The 18,283-nt window shown below is 48.0% G+C and overlaps 1 protein-coding gene across 6 annotated transcripts in view; it reads left to right on the top strand.

Moving 5' to 3' along the window:
- TPCN1 (two pore segment channel 1) overlaps window positions 1-18,283 on the top strand; it is a 64,307-nt gene that overhangs the window by 22,912 nt on the left and 23,112 nt on the right. For 4 of the 6 annotated variants that reach the window (XM_061169176.1, XM_061169173.1, XM_061169174.1 and 1 more), the window contains exons 3-7: window positions 8,498-8,625; window positions 14,064-14,240; window positions 14,636-14,749; window positions 15,576-15,706; window positions 16,559-16,647. In XM_061169176.1, the coding sequence (XP_061025159.1) occupies window positions 8,498-8,625; window positions 14,064-14,240; window positions 14,636-14,749; window positions 15,576-15,706; window positions 16,559-16,647 (639 nt within the window). The other 2 variants (XM_061169175.1, XM_061169177.1) reach the window with 2 other exon arrangements.

The following is an 18,283-nucleotide window of genomic DNA, read 5'->3' as shown; positions in this document are numbered from 1 at the left end:
CCCGGGCAAGTTCACAGATCTCTCTGGGCTTCCGTTGCCTCATCTGTAAAATGGGCACAATAATGGTCGCTACCTCATAGGGTGATTGTGAGTATGAAATTTATAGAAATATATAAATTTATATAAATACATAAATAAATATATGGTGCTGAGAATAGCCTGGCACACAGAATGTGCCCTGTAAGTGTGCTTGTTATTTCAGCAGAAGCTGAGTTGATGAAGTTTGGGCTACATAGATCTGTGCGGCTGAGGTTAGTTAGGGTGGGGGAGGGACGTGTGCGCTAAAAAAGACCCTGTCACCCTCTCGGTGCAGCGAGGCAGTGTTGGTGGAAGGCTTCTGGTAACCAGCAGGATCCAAGCGGCTGGGCTCTGCACCAGTTGTGGCATGGCCGGCCCCATGGGTGGTTCATGAGTTGGGAGTCATTTTTAAAGCCATCTGCACCCCCTTCTTGCCTGTCCCCCTCACCGTCTTTATGTATCTATAAATTCATAAATGCTGTGAATCGCAAAGGCAGCTGGTCCAACTTGCCACTTGCTGGGGGAACCTCCCTCTGTTGAAGCCTCCTCTTGAGGCCCCGTGTTGATGGCGTACGTGCTGCCTCGGCAGACAGGTGCCCCCAGAGGGCAGGGACTACCCAGGTACCTCCAGTCCCCGCCCAGGGCCCCCAGCACCTAGGAGCTGCACTCCGCCCCTGGGGATGCCCATCAAACAAACGAGTAGAACAGTGCCATTCATTGTTGGTTTTAAAATATTTTTATTAAGAATTATTTCTAACTTACAGATCACATGAGGAATAAAATGACAAATACATATGTACCCAGCTCCACCAGAGCTTAGTGCTTACTTAATTTTAATAAATCAGACATGACAGAGTTAAAGCCCCCTCTGCCCAGTGCATTTGGGGGCAGCTCTTTTTTTTTTTTTTTTTTAAGATTTTGTTTTTGATGTGGACCATTTTTAAAGTTTTTATTGCATTTGTTACAATATTGCTTCTGTTTTATGTTTTTATTTTTTAATTTTATTTATTTATTTTTTGGCTCTGTTGGGTCTTCGTTTCTGTGCGAGGGCTTTCTCTAGTTGCGGCAAGTGGGGGCCACTCTTCATCGCGGTGCGCGGGCCTCTCACTATCGCGGCCTCTCTTGTTGCGGAGCACGGGCTCCAGACGCGCAGGCTCAGTAATTGTGGCTCACGGGCCCAGCTGCTCCGCGACATGTGGGATCTTCCCGGACCAGGGCTCGAACCCGCGTTCCCTGCATTGGCAGGCAGACTCTCAACCACTGCGCTACCAGGGAAGCCCTGTTTTATGTTTTTGGTTTTTTTGGCCACGAGGCATGTGGGGTCTTAGCTCCCCGACCAGGGATTGAATCCGCACCCCCTGCATTGGAAGGTGAAGTCTTAACCACCGGACCGACCGCCAGGGAAGTCCCGGGGTCAGCTCTTGTAGTTAGAAAAGCCTTCCTGGGATCTGGTGGAAATGCCCGTCCTGTGACATCTCCTCCCAAGTCCTTGTTCTGCCCTTTGTAGCCTCACAACATGTCTCCTCACACCTGCCAGCCACCAGGTGTGATCTGTGACTAGAGAGCATACATTTTGTCTCTGTGATGCTCGCTGTTGCGTGAGGGCCCCGGCATCCGAGTGCTCGGCAGTCACCAGCTGCCCTCTGAAGATCTACCTGTCTGTTAGGAGTTTGGGAAGGAACAGGAAATGGAGAGAGATGCAGCGGGAGCCAGATCCTAAAGACCCTTGCTGAGTCTGAGTCTCTCCCGAGGGCAAGCCATTGAAAGATTGTTAAGCAGCTGAGGGATACGATCAGATTTATGCTTTACCGACTTCATCCTGCAACAAGACTCCCCGGCGGTCAGGTGGCCGGGAAAGGCCCAGGCAGCGAGAACCAGCCTGAAGGCTGTTGCTGACTTTTAGCTGAAAGGCAGGAGGCTGCAGTGAACGTGGGGAGTGGAGATGGATTAGAGAGAGGAGACCCTCCCAGACCTGGCGACTTATAGGCCATGAGGGGTGGGGGAAAAAAGGTGATGTCAATGATTTCCGGCCGTGAGGACTGTCCTCCCAAGGCAGCCGGAAGGCTGGTCTGTCTCCCTGTCCCAGTGGTCCTTGTGGATTTCAGAGACTGGATGGAATTGTTGTTTGTGCATCAGGGGAGAAGACTGTCACCCAAACCAGGGCCCTTCAAGATACCAAGGGTCACCTGCTCCCAGGCAAAAGCCATTGGTGTGAGTGTGTGAATGAGGTGGAAGTGGCAAGGATTGGCCTGCACTGTGGGATGCTGCAGCGTTCCCACGCCCCCCCCCCACCATCACAGTGGTGTGTGGTGTAAGTGATGGGGGCAAAGGGGAGAAGTTGAGGAGGACCACGTGCCTTCTCCCCACCAGGATGGGCCCGGGCAGGAGGCAGAAGCTGGATCAATTTGCTGAGACCCCTACACGAGAAGAAGGGCTCGGAAGGCTCACACAGGGGTCTCCAAGGCAGGGGCTCATGCAGACGCTTATGTCTAGCACGGGCTGGGAAAATGGCACTAATGTCCGCTGCCATCTGTGCCAGCCTGTCGCCGCCCACCCCGCACCAGCACCGCTATTTATTCGACCTAGGACTGCTGTGTCCCGGGCGCTGGCTCCTGCCGTGCTGTGCAAAGGTCGTGGAGGACAGGGCGCAGGCGCACAAGCTCCCAGCTCCATCCAGATGCCGGCAGGCATCTTTCTCCTACTTGGGAGTCACGTTTTGGCTCATGCTTCCCTGGTCCATGTGAGCGGGTGGAGGAAGGTGGTTTGACCTTCTCCTGTCTCTGCCTAGGGCTTAGTTCTTTCCGAAATGGGCGCTGGCATCAGAGTTGGGAAATGTTGGCATTGGTAGAGCAGGACCAGAATGATCAAGGGCTGACTGCAGCCAGATGTCCTGCCTTCTACCTGTTACTCCATTTGAGGGACGGAACCGCTGCTGTATTTTTAATCCTTTTCGGCACTACCTTGTCCTCCTTTTCGGGTTTCTAATCCTTGAGAGGCATGCAGCCTACCAATTAGAAGCTAACCAGCCTAGTTTGGTATCCAAGCCCTTCTTCTCGCTGGCTGCGTGACCTCAGGAAGGTACTTAACCCTTCTGCACCTTAATCTCCTCAAGTCTGAAGTGGGAATAATAATATTACCTTCTTCATAGGATTGCTATGAGAATTAAATAGCTTGGTTGGTAGAAAGTACTCAGGTATGTATCGAGTTATCTATTGCTATATAACGAACCACCCCCAAACACAGCACCTTAAGACGAAAACGTCGTTTATTCTGCTCATGAATCTGAATTTGGGCCGGGCTTGGGGGAGGGGCAGCTTCTCTGTTGCACACAGTGACTGGGGCTGGGGGGTCTGTTTTTGAGATGACTTATTCAACTGACCAGCAAGTTGGTGCTGGCTGCCGCCTGGCAGCTCAGCTGGGCTGTGGACTGGGTGCCTTGATGCTCCTCCGTGGGCCTCTCTCACAACGTGGTGGCTACGTTCCCAGAGCAAGAGACCCAAGAGAAAAAGGTGGAAGCATTTTTACCACTTAGCTTTGGAAGTCATAAGCATTACTTCCTCTATCCTCTGTTGGTCAAGACCGTCACAAAGGCTCACCTGGTTTCAAGAGGAGGAGACATAGTCTCTACCTCTTTGTAGGGAGGTGGCAGGGTTCTGGAAGAGCATGTAGTATGAAAGATAATGCTGTGGCTATCTTTGGGGAAAAAAATCTGCCACAGAATAGATTTTGACATGTAATAAGCCATCCATAAGTATTTGCTACCACTAGTTTAAAACCATTCTCTGCTGTCCTTCACCCGAGACTTCTCTTTCTTAGAGGGTGGGAGTATAGCATAGTGGTTAAATGCAGCTGCTCTGGAGCGGCGCTGCCTGGGGTTAAATCCTGGCTCAGCCCTTCACAGCTGTGTGACCTTGGGCAAGTTGTTAACCTCTCTGTACAGTAGGATTTATGCTAGTGTGTACCTCATGGGATGGTGAGGATTACGTGAGTTAATCAGCATGGAGCACTTAGCACAGAGCAAGTAGTGTTAACTCATTACTTTTCTTATATCCTTCATTGGTGCAGTCCCTTCCAGAAAGACTGTCCTAGTTACACATGCTAGCGATGGAGCTCAATCCAGAGTAGGTTTGTGAACTGGAAGTCCCTTCGCTTCCAGACGCACAAAGTTGGGAGGGGAGAAAAAGAACTATACTGTTGTAAGAGTCTTTTTTTTTTTTTTTTTTAATGTTTTATTTATTTATTTGCTGCGTTGGGTCTTGGTTGCTGCGCGCGGGCTTTCTCTAGTTGTGGCGAGCGGGGGCTACTCTTCGTTGCGGTGGGCGGGCTTCTCATCACGGTGGCTTCTCTTGTCGCGAAGCACGGGCTCTAGGCACACGGGCTTAGTTCCCCCACGGCATGTGGGATCTTCCCAGACCAGGGATTGAACCTGTGTCCCGTGCATTGGCAGGCAGAGTCTAAACCACTGCGCCACCAGGGAAGTCCTGTAAGAGTCTTTTTTTTTTTTTTTTTTTAAACATCTTTATTGAAGTATAATTGCTTTACAATGGTGTGTTAGTTTCTGCTTTATAACAAAGTGAATCAGTTATACGTATACATATGTTCCCATATCTCTTCCCTCTTGCATCTCCCTCCCTCCCACCCTCCCTATCCCACCCCTGTAAGAGTCTTATACTAGACATGAAGTGATCTCTTGAAGGTAGATGTGATAAATTTAAAATGTATACTGGGCTTCCCTGGTGGCGCAGTGGTTGAGAATCCGCCTGCCAATGCAGGGGACACGGGTTCGATCCCTGCTCCGGGAAGATCCCACATGCCGCGGAGCAACTAAGCTCGTGTGCCACAACTACTGAGCCTGTGCTCTAGAGCCTGTGAGCCACAACTACTGAGCCCGCGTGCCGCAACTACTGAAGCCCACGCGCCTAGAGCCCGTGCTCCACAATGAGAGAAGCCACTGCAATGAGAAGCCCGCGCACCGCAACGAAGAGTAGCCCCCGCTCGCCGCAACTAGAGAAAGCCCGCGTGCAGCAACGAAGACCCAACACAGCCAAAAATAAATAAATAAATAAAATAAATTAAAAAAAAAAATGTATACTATAAACCCCAGAGCAACCTCTGAATAACAAAAGAAAGCATTGTAGCTAATAAGCCAACAAGGAGATAAAATGGAACCATAAAAAAATATACAGTCATCCAAAAGAAGGCAGAAAACGAGAACAAAGAACAGGTGGGACAAATATGCGATAAATTGCAAGATGATATATTTAAGCCTAATCATATTAGTAATTACTTAATTGTAACTAATCTAAATACTCCAATTAAAAGGCAGAGTTTTTCAGATTGGGAGAAAGGAGCAAGACCAAACTCTATGCTGCCTACAGGAAACAAAGTTTAAATATAAGGACACAAAGAGGGAACTTCTTGGTGGCGCAGTGGATAAGTCTCCGTGCTCCCAATGCAGGGGGCCTGGGTTCTATCCCTGGTCAGGGAACTAGATCCCACATGCATGCCGCAACTGAGAGTTTGCATGCCACAACTAAGGAGCACACCTGCTGCAACTAAGACCTGGTGCAACCAAAAAAAAAAAAAATGTTTCTCCTTTAAAAAAAAAAAGACAAAGAGATTAAAAGAATGGAAAAAGCTACACTAATCACTAATTCAAAGAAATAATCAAAACAGGAGTAGACATATTAATCAGAGATAAACATCTGTATATTTATGTAAACTCTCAAAATTCAAAAAGAAGAAAATAACCTAATAAATAAGCAGGTAAACTACTGAAGCCCGTGCGCCTAGAGCCCGTGCTCCACAACGAGAAGCCACTGCAATGAGAAGCCTGTGCACCGCAACAAAGAGTAGCCCCTGCTTGCTGCAACGAGAGAAAGCCCGCACACAGCAACGAAGACTCAACACAGCCATAAATAAATAAATAGATAAATAAATAAGTAAATAAATAAATAAATACTTTTTTAATTTTTAAAAAATAAAATAAAATAAAAACCTTCCAAAAAAAAAGAAAAAACAAAGAAAAAGGTAAAAGAAAGATTTGGAGACACTTTAGTTAAGTTGTACAAATGGCAAATAAAGATATGGAAAGATGCTCAACATTATTAGTCATTAAGGAAGCACAAAGTAAAAGCATTGGAATTAAAACAATGCAGTACCATCACAACCTTTTAGAATAGTTGACTAAAAAAACTGAGCGTGTCAATTGTTGGTGAGGATGTGGAGGACGTGGAACTCTCATTCACTGCTAGTGGGAATGTAGAATGGTACAATCATTTTGGAAAACAGTTTGGTAGTTTTGTAAAAAGTTAAATGTATTATCTAGCTATTTCAGCCCTAGGTATTTACCCCAAAGAAATGAAAGCCTATGTCCATACCATACCCTGTACATGAATGTTCATAGCAGCTTCATTTGAAATAGCGAAACCCTGGCAACAGTCTAAATGTGAATGGATAAACTGTGGTACATCCATGCAATGGAATACTACTCAGCAATAAAACAGAATGGACTGCTGATACACCATATAACATGGATGAATTTAAAAATAATTATGCCGAGCGAAAGAAGCCAAACAAAACAAAGAGTACATACTGTGATGCTGATTACATAAAATTCTAAGAGATGCAGGTTCGTCTGATAGTGACAGAAAGCAGATCAGCGGTTGCCTGAGGATGGATGGATGGGGAGGAGGGCTTGAAAGGGTGACAGATACATTACCTTGATTGTATTTAGTAATGGTTTCACTAGTGTGTATGCATGTCAACACATATCAAATTGAATACTTTAAATATGTGCAGTTTATTGTGTGTCAAATATATCTCAGTAAAAGTATTTAAAAATAGGTAGAGAAGAGCTTTGCAGAGGGCAGACCTGACTGCCCTTGCTTAGCAGTTCAAAGTCAGAAGGACCGGTTGTGACCCAACAGCCCTTTGAACCCTGCCAGTTTCCTCCCCTTTCCTGTTTGGTTGTGAGCTTTATACATCTGCTCCCTGCCACTGTGCATGACTCATTATCCAAACGTTTGATTCTTTATCCTCCCATAGGTGGGTCATTCAGAATGTGGGTTAGGGGAACCAAATTCTCATCCTAGATTCTCGTCTTCCCAGTAAATTTAAAAAGCTGAGAGTCATTTCTCGGTGCCATTGCATATGTCAGTGGAGACACCTGAGTGTTACGATGAGCCCAACTCAAACAGGCTTAAGTGTAAAAGGATATTTGTGGGCTCAGACTTCAGAAACGCTACGAGGTAGATTTGGGGCACAGCTTGATCCCAGGGATGTAACTCGGGGAGGTTTTCCCCAGGTCGTGGCAGAGGCAGCCACCAGCAGCAACAGGGAAAGAGCCCCTCCTTTCTAACTGGTCCAGGAAAAGTTCCAAGTTCAGCCCTCATTGGCCGGGCTTGGGTCAGCACCGCTGCCTGAACCAATGCCTGTCCTGGGGGGATGAGGGGATCTCATTGCACTGGATCATCTGCCTGGGAGCCAGGGGTGGCGTTGGCCAGAGCCAAAGAATATGGACAGAAGGTAGGGAGAGGATGTTCTTCAAAAGCAGGTGGGGCTGTGTTACTGGAAGAAAAGGGCATGGATGTCAGCAGGGAAAAGCCACAGAGGACACTGCACCAGTGAAAAAATCCAATTGTTTTTATTTTTTTTGACAAGGTAGTATATTAACACGCTTCCAAAAGTCAAAAGTAATCAAAAAGATCACTCCCTCTGAGTGACTTCTACACTGTTCCCTACATCCGTTGTAGGCAATCAATTTCATCGAGTTCTAATTTGTTCTTCCTGTTTCTTTTAAGTAGATATCTCTGTGTTTTCTTGTTGTTTTCTCCCTTTCTTACACAAAAGATAGCATACAGTATGTGCTTTTTTGTACTTGCTTTTTTCACTTAACAAGAGAAGGAAAAACTTTTTAAAATTGAGGTATGGTTGATGTACAATATTATATAAGTTTCAGGTGTATAACAGTGATACACAATTTTTAAAGGTTATGCTTCATTTATAGTTATTATAAAATATTCCTCTGCTGCACAATATACCCCTGTAGCTTATTTATTTTGTACATAGTAGTTTGTATCTCTTAATCCCTATCCTGTCTTGCCCCTCCCCCCTTCCCTCTCCCCACTAGTAACCACTAGTTTGTTCTCTGTTTCTGAGTCTGCTTTTTTTGTTTATATTCAATAGTTTGTCTGATTTTTTAGATTCCACATATAAGTGATATCATACAGTATTTGTCTTTCTCTGTCTGACTTATTTCACCAAGCATAATACCCTTCGTGTCCATCCATGTAAGAAAAACATTTTTAACTAGGCATACTAATTCTTCCTGTCATTAGTACACGGGATGGTGCGTTGACTTACAGTTGATAGGATATGTGTGTGAGCATACGAGGTGACTGCCAACCTTTTCTCCTGGTGAATGGTGTCTTTATTCTCTTAAGCCTGGGTTGTAAGTGAATCTCCTCTTGCAATGCAGATGGAGGCAAATATGCCGTCCACGACTCCTGCACCCCTAGTCTAAGCTCAGGGGGCGAGAGTTCCCCTTCCAGCCTCACCGGACACAGCTGGGAGATGAATTATCAAGAGGCAGCAATCTACCTCCAGGTGAGTATCTTCCGGTCAGGACCTGGCCATTCTTGGCCCCTGTTGGTGGAGTAGGATAGCCGGGGTTCTGTTGGGTGCCCAGCAGCAATTCAGTTCTGGCTTAGTGCTCCGTGTGTGAGCTTCTCATCTCATAAGATCAGGCTGGGAGAGCCAACCCGATTGCGCTTACATGGAAGGGTGATGTGAACGGGCTTGTTCTCGGGACCCCCAGTTTGTGGCTCTGCCTGCCCCCAAGGTTCCCCACGTCTGTCCACTTGGCCTCCCCTGCCCCTCTCCCTCTTCTCAGAGGCACATTGAGAGGCCGGTTCTCGGGAGGGAATTCTTTTATCTACTTAATACTGCTGACTTAGTGTGGGGAATCGAGAGATCTTTATTCCCTTCCTGTTTAACTTGCTGCTGCTCTCATGTTTGCTATTTCATGCTTGGTTTTTGTTTGTTTGTTTTAGAGAAAAAGAATACTTTTTAATAAAAGTCATGCATGCTCATTACAGTAAGTTTCGGTACAAAGGCGATGTGAAAAAAAATTCACCTAACTCAGTCACTGACAACATTATTTAAGAATAATACATAGGTTTCGTGTGTCTTCTAAAATAATTTTAAAGTCCTGTGGTAGCTACAGTTGTACAGTCTGCTTTTTTTCCCCCCTAGCATGTGGCATAAGCTTTTTTCTCATGTTATAACTCTTGTAAACAAATTTTAAAGTCTTTATAATTCTATCTGGTAAGTGCGTCCTAATTTACTTAACTATCCTGATAAGGTTGGATATTTTCTCTTTTTATATTTCCCTTATTATGTATTTCCCTTATTATGCGTTTCCTTATTATAAATTATAATCCAAGGACAGTCTATGCCCACGGCTATTTCTCTCTTTTTCTCTTTAATATCTAGGATTATTTTATTAGGAAAGACTCCCAAGAAGTGGAATCAGTGGGTAGAAGGAGTCAACCTTTTTTAATGCCCTTGTTATATAGTATCGAATACTCTCCAAAGGGGATATTGCCTATTAACTTCCAGTCTGACTGTCTATGGCATTTTCACTTTAATCTTGCCATTTTTGTCATTATAAGATTTCAGCTTCAGCTGTGCATTGAATAAGGGTTTGGGTGAGGAAATGGAATTTTTCTTAAATTCATTTGAATGATCATTTTCCCCTAATCTTTTTTTCTTTGAAGCAGCTCTCCCTTGTAAGTATTTGCTTTGCTATTTTTTAAAAAGATGTAATGCAATTCAGATACTTAATTGATAGTTGTTTGGGTGTCTGTGTGTTTCTCGCATTTTATGGCTGTACTCCTCACGAAATGTATTTCGGTTCAGGTTAAGGCAATAGAAATGTTTTAGGGAAATTTTAGCAAGCTTGGGCATGCCAGTTGATGTGGCAGGGTCCCCCTATGCACTGTCACCTTCTCCAAAGTTGAATAGGTGCTAGACAAGAGGGTGGGATGGGTCAGAATATGGAATTAGAATAGCTGCTTGGTAATTCCTTCTTTCCTTAAGCAGGTGAGAACATTAGTAATAAAAATGGCTATCATCAAAAAGTCTACAAATAATAAATGCTGCAGAGGGTGTGGAGAAAAGGGAACCCTCCTCCACTGTTGGTGGGAATGTAAATTGATGCAGCCACTATGGAAAATAGTATGGAGGTTTCCAAAAAAAACTAAAAATAGAGCTACGATATGGTCCAGCAGTCCCACTCCTGGGTACATATCCAGAAAAGACAAAAACTCTGATTTGAAAAGATACATGCACCTTGATGTTCACAGCAGCATTATTTACAATAGCTAAGACATGGAGACAACCCAAGTACCCGTCAGCAGACAATTGGTTTAAGATGAGGTGTATATATACACTATAGAATGTTACTCAGACATAAAAAAGAATGAAATGTTGCCATTTGCAGCAGCATGGATGGACCTAGAGAATATTATACTAAGTGAAGTAAGTCAGACAGAGAAAGACAAATATTATATGATATCACTTATATGTGGAATTTAAAAAGTAATGCAAATGGAGCTTCCCTGGCAGTCCAGTGGTTAAGACAAACCCCCCCCCTCCTAGAAACGCAAACGAATTATATATAGTTTAACTGGGTACTTGCTGATCTTTCTAACAACCCTACCAAGCAGTTTAATCATCTCCCAGTTCATACACCTGAGACTCCCAGGGGCTCAATGAGTCCAGAGCCATCCAGCTAGTAAATTACCAAGGTTGGATTTAAACTGTGTCCATCCAGCCTCCAAATGATGTTCTTTCTTCTCTACGTGGTTGCCTCATTTCTGTACCTGACCCCATGTATTCACTTGAAAATGGACCGTGTCTTTGTGGGAAAAGAGGTTACAGAACAGAAGATATCATATGATGATTTTTATATATAAATTATATACAGTTTTATATAATGTCTGTCTGTATCTATGCACATATACCCATTCACATCTGGAAAGTTATTTATCTAAATATTAAAGGTGATTATTATTATTATTGTTTTTTAACGGTGATTATTTTTGGCTGATGGAATTTTTACTACCTTATAATTCTGTTTATTATTTGAATTATTTTACAAAAAATGCATCGTTTTGTAAAATTAAAACTAAAAGCAAAACTCGGATCCCCATGGACACTAGTTCGTGGCTGTTTCTGGAGGATGGCTTTCGCTGGTGTCTGGTGGTCGTTTTCATGCTTGCAGGGGAGCTGCAGCACAGCCCCTGAAGCAGGTTGCTGGTGTGCTTGGGTAATTGGCCGCTCGCTGCTTTGAGGCTATCTGGTGCCTGCGGTTTCCTCTCTTCCCAAATTTTACCTGTTAACTCACTCACCCTCAGGAGCTGTGTGCTCGGCGCTCCTGTTGCCTCCAAGACAGTCGTAGTTTTCTGTGTGGACTTCTGCCCCAGGGAGCAGAAAGCAAAGACCTGGAAGTCACATACAACTGGCCTGCCTTCTTATTTTTCCTAATCATGAATTTCCTAGTTTGTGATCAGCAGCTAGGAAACAAGGCCAGTGTTCTCCTTCAGGTCTGGGTCAGAATCCAGTGACTCGGGTCGTATTTCACTCCGTCCTTGCTAGGGGAGGCCCCATCCTCCATCTCCTCTGTGGCAATTTCAAGTCCTAGCGGTCAGATCCGAGAGCCCCATGTTAGTGGTTTCCTCTAGCCAGACCTTCATCCCTGGCTACTTGTTGGAAGAAATTACCCAAGAACTGCATTTTTTTAGAAATCCAAACCAGAAGCTTCCCAGGCCATGTGTGTCCCCTGTGGCCTTGGCGGTGCTGGTGAAAACCACAGCCTGGCACAGATCACAGGACTTGTCCAGCTTGCCCTCCGTGTGACTGCCAGGATGTTTGTTCCCTGCCCTGTTGAGTCTGTGGTTTGTCTTTATTTTTTGATAATTAGGATAGGGATGCAGCCGGCTTCAGGGAAGTGACTCACTTGAAGTTCCCCCTGCAAACCACAGCCAAGGTCAGAGCTCCCCGCCTCCCAGCTACTGGGCAGTCCTCGGGCTGGGCAGGGGCCTGGAGAATGATCTCTTGCAGGAGTGCTTCATCCTACCAAACACCTATTAAATGCCTACTGTGTGCACCAGGCACCGTGCCAGCTGAGGACTTGACAATATCTCTTGCCTTCCCAATTCTCTGAAACAGGCTTGGCGAGCTGAAGCCACCTCGGGCTAGTACAGGAGCCCACCAGCCAGAGCTGTTTCCACGGCACCATGTGCCACCTCTGGGCCCAGAGACAGTTCTTCCCATTGGCCTGGCTTTGCAACCTCTGCAGGAATCACCAAGCGTGTGTTAGTTTCACCTTCCCCAGAATAAGGGTTTATGAGGATGGTTGAGTGTGGCCTCATCTCAGAAGAGTCGAATAGTTGGAATAGTTGAAGGTCGGACTGCATTCCAGGACAGCCGGAATGCTTTCAGAAGGGCTCTGGGCATCCCTTCTGGCTCTGCCCCTTTCCTCCTCTAGGGATTGAAGCCAAGGGGAAGAGCCTCTGTTCTGAGTGTTTGTGCTGGGAGTGAATGAGACAGATTCTCCCGACTCAGCACCATTGACATTTGGGACCGGATAATTCTTTGTTGTGAGGGGCTGTCCTGTGCATTTTAGGAGGTTTAGCAGCATCCCTGGAATTTACCCTCTAGATGCCAGTAGCAGCCCCCAGGTGGGACAACTAAACATGTCTCCAGACCGGGGCGGAGTCAGGGGAGGGCAGGTGGTCAACATTGCCCCCAGTTGAGAAGCACTGAGGCAAGGTGATGCTTGTAAAGCATGAGCCAATAAGTAATCTCTCTGTGTCGGCTGCTGGATGAGGTACCGAGGTGATGAAGCTGAGGAGGCGGGACCTCCCTTACTTATCCCCGTGCCCACCAACCTGGGGGAGGCAGTGAAGATCCCCTACCTCCCCTGGAAGGCCGATCCGAACCGGGAGGGTTATCTGCTTGTATTCCCAAGTGGACCGTTCCCGGTCCGCTCCGTCGTTTGCTTTCTACATCATCAGCAGGAGGCCAAGAATAGAGCAGGGCCGCTGGAATCAGGCTGTCTGGCTCTATGAGCTCAGGTGCTACTGAAGCTCTTTGTGCCTGGATTTCCTCATTGCTGTCAAATGAGAAGAAATAGAAGCACCTGCCTGGAAGGGAAATTGTCAGGAGTGAGAGGAGTGTCGAGGGCTCAGCGGCGGGGGTGGGGGTGGGGGTGGGGGTGGGGGTGGGGGATGGGGCTGAGCATGGTGCCGGGCCTGGAGGGAACTCGCTGGGGGTCAGCCGCTGTCTCATTACTGTTGGGGTGAAGGCATCAAGTGGTTAGGAAATTAGGTGGAAATGGAGTAAATTAAGAAGTGGGATGGGGAAAGCTGAGTAAAGAAGGAGCGTGATAAAGGTACCCTCACACTTTCCCCTCAGTGTTACTATAACTTAAAATAATAATAACAGGTAACCTCTGGCGGGGAGCTTCCTGTGTGCCAGATGCTGTCCTAAGTGTCTTGCAGGAAACTGGGGAGTGAGTACGAGTGTTGATGGTTGTAAAGGTGAAGGAACATTCTCAGTGTTACCCAGGGAGGAGGGGGGAGCCAGGACTCAGCTGTTCTTAGTTTACCCCAGACCCCCCCTCCCCCCCGCCACCTCAAGCACTTAACATCCCGCAGACACACCTGAGAGTGAAAATTTGACCTCAGAGGGGACCAGATGTGCCCGCTTCTCTTTGATCTCTTGCATTTTTTATTCTTTGATTCCTCTGAGTAGTTTTGGGAAGAAGCAAGTCTTTGGAGCCCCATCAGCGGGCCAGGGTGAGACTTGACTGGTGTGCAGTTCTACGAAGATCACACTTTTGATTCTCCATCATCTCCCGACTCTGGCCTGAATCTCCTCCCACCTGCCAAGGGCCCTCCCCCCTCCCCGCCCACCGCGCATCCTGGCCGCCCTATCGTCTCCAGGCGCGTTCGCCCACGTGACCCTTGCTCTTTCAGGAAGGTGAGAATAATGACAAGTTCTTCACCCACCCCAAGAATGCCAAAGCGCTGGCGGCCTACCTCTTTGCTCATAACCACCTCTTCTACCTGATGGAGCTGTCCGCGGCCCTGCTCCTATTGTTGCTGTCCCTGTGCGAGGCTCCGGCCGTGCCCGCGCTCCGGCTGGGCATTTACGTGAGTGTCCGGATGGCTGGGAGCCACGGCTCTCTGGGGGCAGAGTAACTCAAGACTGAGAGGGAACGTCCTGGAAGGGCAGACCCCACACGGATTTCAAACAGGGAGGGCCTGGGAGCATCAGGCTCACCAGCCTTGCCCGGGGTCCCCGCCCGACTGAAGGCACCTCCCCGGTCTCCCTGGGATTCGGCTCCCTCGTAAATTCCAGGGAGGGGCGCCTTCGGATTGCCTCAGAACCCGCAGCCCCGCTTTGGCCCCCAGGTGGGCAGCATACCTGATTAGCAGTCCCCGCCCGCTGTCTCCAACCTCAGAGGAAAAGGCGGGCAGGTGTGCTCGCTGCTGGGGGAGGGCAGGCGCTGGGGAAGCCACGTCTCCTTCACACCCTTTGGCTGCAGGTCCACGCGACCCTGGAGCTGTTTGCCCTGATGGTGGTCGTGTTTGAACTCTGCATGAAGTTGCGGTGGCTGGGCCTTCACACCTTCATCCGGCACAGACGGACCATGGTCAAGGTGCTGTGCTCACCTCCCTACAGCATTTCCTCCCCTGTCAACTTCAAGTCTGTATCTTCAGTTCAATTCCAAGTCCCCCATGGGCCTAGTCCTGCGCTCAGAAGTGTAACCTTGGGTCCCTGTCCTCGCCATGCTTCCAGCCTTGCTCCAGGTGTCACAGTGATGCTAACAGTAGCGAATGTGGTTCGGCGTTTAGCACGTGCCAAGCACTGGCACGATGACATTTGCGGGAGGTGTAGTGCTCTTCCTAGTCTACATGCAGCCAGTTGGAAGAGAATGGGATCTAAATCCCAGTGAGTTGGAATTCAAAGCCAGCTCTGTGTGGCCTCCACGCCCACGCCGATCAGGACCATATTATATGCTTTCTCTCTCTGCGGCAGAGAGAGGCGTAAGTCGGGATCTGTCAGAGTGGCATTTGGCAGTGTAAAAAGCCCACACACTTGTCCAGGAGAATGTGCCCAAGGAATTGGAGGTCAGGGTGTGCTGCAGACCTCAGGGGCCCTCATGGTGCAAGCGGGGAGATCTGGAAGCAGAGGGTGGGTGGATGTGGCCTGCGGCATAGCAGTTTTGCTCAGCGGGTATCATCTGATGGGCTGCTGGGAGCATCGCCCTGGGGCTCATTCTCCTGGGACTGCACATCTATGCCAGCAGCCAGAGGGCTTCTCCCTGGGGTCCGCTTGATGTTGGGGGAGGTGAGAAAGGGCGAGGGAAAGGTCTCTCCGGACTCTGGGCCGGGCTGGGCAGTATCCAACCAGCCCTCTGTTCAGGGTGTACAGGAGGGGCTGGGTCAGAGGAGCTGACGGTGCACTGTGCCCTCCACCCCCAGACCTCTGTGCTGGTGGTGCAGTTCGTTGAGGCCATCGTGGTGTTGGTACGGCAGACGTCCCACGTGCGGGTGACCCGGGCACTGCGCTGCATCTTCCTGGTGGACTGTCGGTACTGCGGTGGCGTCCGGCGGTAAGGCCCGGGGGTGGAGCTGCTCAGACAGTCGCTATCATGGCCTGGCCTGGACCTCTGGGCCAGTGGAGCAGAAGCCAGTGAGTGATGTAGCAATAAGGCCCCTCCTGCACTTGGGTAGGATATAGTCTCACTCGCTTCCCTCTGCTACTCGACCCACACAGAGAGGAAGGTGGTCCTCCTGCTGAAGTTCAGGTCTCCTGACTCCGGGTGCAGGGCTCTCTCCTGTCTCACCTGTGCTTCTCTGGGGCTGGTCCTCTCTCTGAGCACAGTACCTGCCCAGACACAGCCTAAAGCAGGAACTCAGCAAAGTCCACGTGACTCAGCAGGCTGTCCTGACACCTCCCCTGGGACTGGGGGTACTGAACTCAAGCCAGACTGTTAGCCTAAGGTCAAACTGAGTTTTGAGAATCCATCTGGAAAACCTCTTGGCTGGGGTACTGTGGATGAGAGCGAGCTGGCCATTCACGCTTGGTGCCCGTCCTTAAAACCGGAGACAAATGTCCTAGGACTGGGTGGCCCTGAAATGTCTTCCCACATCCCTTGTCACCCGAGGCCATGCACCTGGCCTTCTCCTGCCGTCTCCGTCTCTTGCAGGCACTTGCCTGCTTGGGCTCAGTAAGCGCTACTCCTGTCCCGGTTCTTTCCCCGTCACCCACTGAGTGGAAGGCCTAGGAAATCACTAAGCATGATGTCACAAGCCGGGGCGAGAGGGAATTTAGTGTTCTGGGGGTCGGGAGCACGAGGCCCCCATCTCGACAGGCACGTACCCCACTGAGGAGTCCCAGCCAGCACCCCATGGGCCCCGGCCCGGCTGCGCCTCACCCCTCCTGGCCCCGTTTTTCTCCCCAGCAACCTGCGCCAGATTTTCCAGTCCCTGCCGCCCTTCATGGACATCCTCTCGCTGCTCCTTTTCTTCATGATCATTTTCGCCATCCTTGGTGAGTTTCTCCTGCGCCCCAGGATGCAGGCGCTCGCTAAAAGCAAACTCACAGTTGAGAAAAAAAGGTACTTTGACAGTTTCAGAAATTCAGGAAGGTTTTCAAAATGATATAAACACCCAACTCAGGAAATGCAGTATCGGAAAAAAAAAAACGGAAGCCACCTTTGTACCCTTTCCTGATCTCAATTCCCTTCGGCTCCCGGAGGTACCCCCGGCCTTTATTCATGCTGCTGCACGTAGATGTAGGTCATTAATTTTCACCCCAGTGTCGTGATCCGATATGTGAATATACCCAAATTTATTTATCACGTCTTCTGTTGGTGGGCACTTTTCACTATCACAGATCACACTACAGTGAACATTCTCGTGTGTTTCCTGGCGCACACGCGGGAGGGTTTTTCTACAGCGTGTGCCTAGGACCCTAGGGTCTGCACACTTCAGCTTCACTAGATGTAAAAGCAAGGTCATGGCCTTTCTAACTCCAAGGAGGCCTTGCCTCTTCAGATAAGATCAAGTATTGATGCGACACCCACATTCAGACACAGGGTTTAGACAGTGGAGGTCTTAGAACACGGCGAGGTAGCCCAAGGTCCCTTCTCCAGTACTCAGATGGCAAAGACAGTGGAACTAGAGAGCCCTGGCTCTAAGGCCCCACCGGTGCTGAAACCCCCGGGTTCTCGTGACTGCTCTGTCCTGAGCCACTGACTCCCACTTACCTCACGTCCACCCCACTCTCGATAGAATTTCCTTTGTGTTCCAAGGGGGCTGACTTCCCCTGAGGGCAGAGTTACTCCCTTTCCCACTCAGGATTTCAAGGACTCAGGGGAATAGCTCATTCTGAGAGGGAAAAAATTAATGGTGTTAATTTGGCTACAAGGGAACAACAGGGTCCCTTCGGAGTTGTGCTTGGCTGTCATGTTCTCAAAACCAAAGATCGCAAACTGGCAGTCTGGGTTCCAAATCCAGCCTATGGATGAGTTTTGTTTGGTCTGAAAGTGTTGAGCCAGCATTTTAAAACTAGATTTTTTTTTTACATGAAAATACAGATTTTCAGCCTTAAAAATTTTAACTTTTTTAAACTTCCGTTTTTTAAAAAAATTGACATATAATTGACATATAACACTGTATTAGTCTTAGGTATACAACATAAGGCTTTGCTATGTATATACTGCAAAATGATCATCGTAATAAGGTTAATTAACATCCATCACTATACAGAGTTACAATTTCTTTTCCTTCTGATGAGGACTTTTAAGATCTACTCTCCTAGCAACTTTCAAATATACAATATGGTATCATTAACTATCGTCACGTCACCGTGCTGTATGTACAGCCTTTTTTTTTTTTTTTTTACTGTATAGATTTATTATTTTTTAAAATTTTATTTATTTATTTGGTTGCCCCAGGTCTTAGTTGCGGCAGGCGGGCTCCTTAGTTGCAGCATGCGTGTGGGATCTAGTTCCCTGAGCAGGGATCGAACCCGGGCCCCCTGCATTGGGAGCATGGAGTCTTACCCACTGCGCCACCAGGGAAGTCCTTATACAGCCTTTTTTAATCATACATTTGATGGTACTTGGGTCACCCTCCTGAATGGCAGCAGTTATCTGGTGCTCTGCCACAGTCCCCACCATTCC

This window comes from Eubalaena glacialis, chromosome 15, assembly GCF_028564815.1.
Source record: "Eubalaena glacialis isolate mEubGla1 chromosome 15, mEubGla1.1.hap2.+ XY, whole genome shotgun sequence".
Classification (NCBI taxonomy): Eukaryota; Metazoa; Chordata; class Mammalia; order Artiodactyla; family Balaenidae; genus Eubalaena; species Eubalaena glacialis.
Note: the sequence above shows the minus strand (reverse complement) of the source record. Positions and strands in the feature narration are given on the sequence as shown.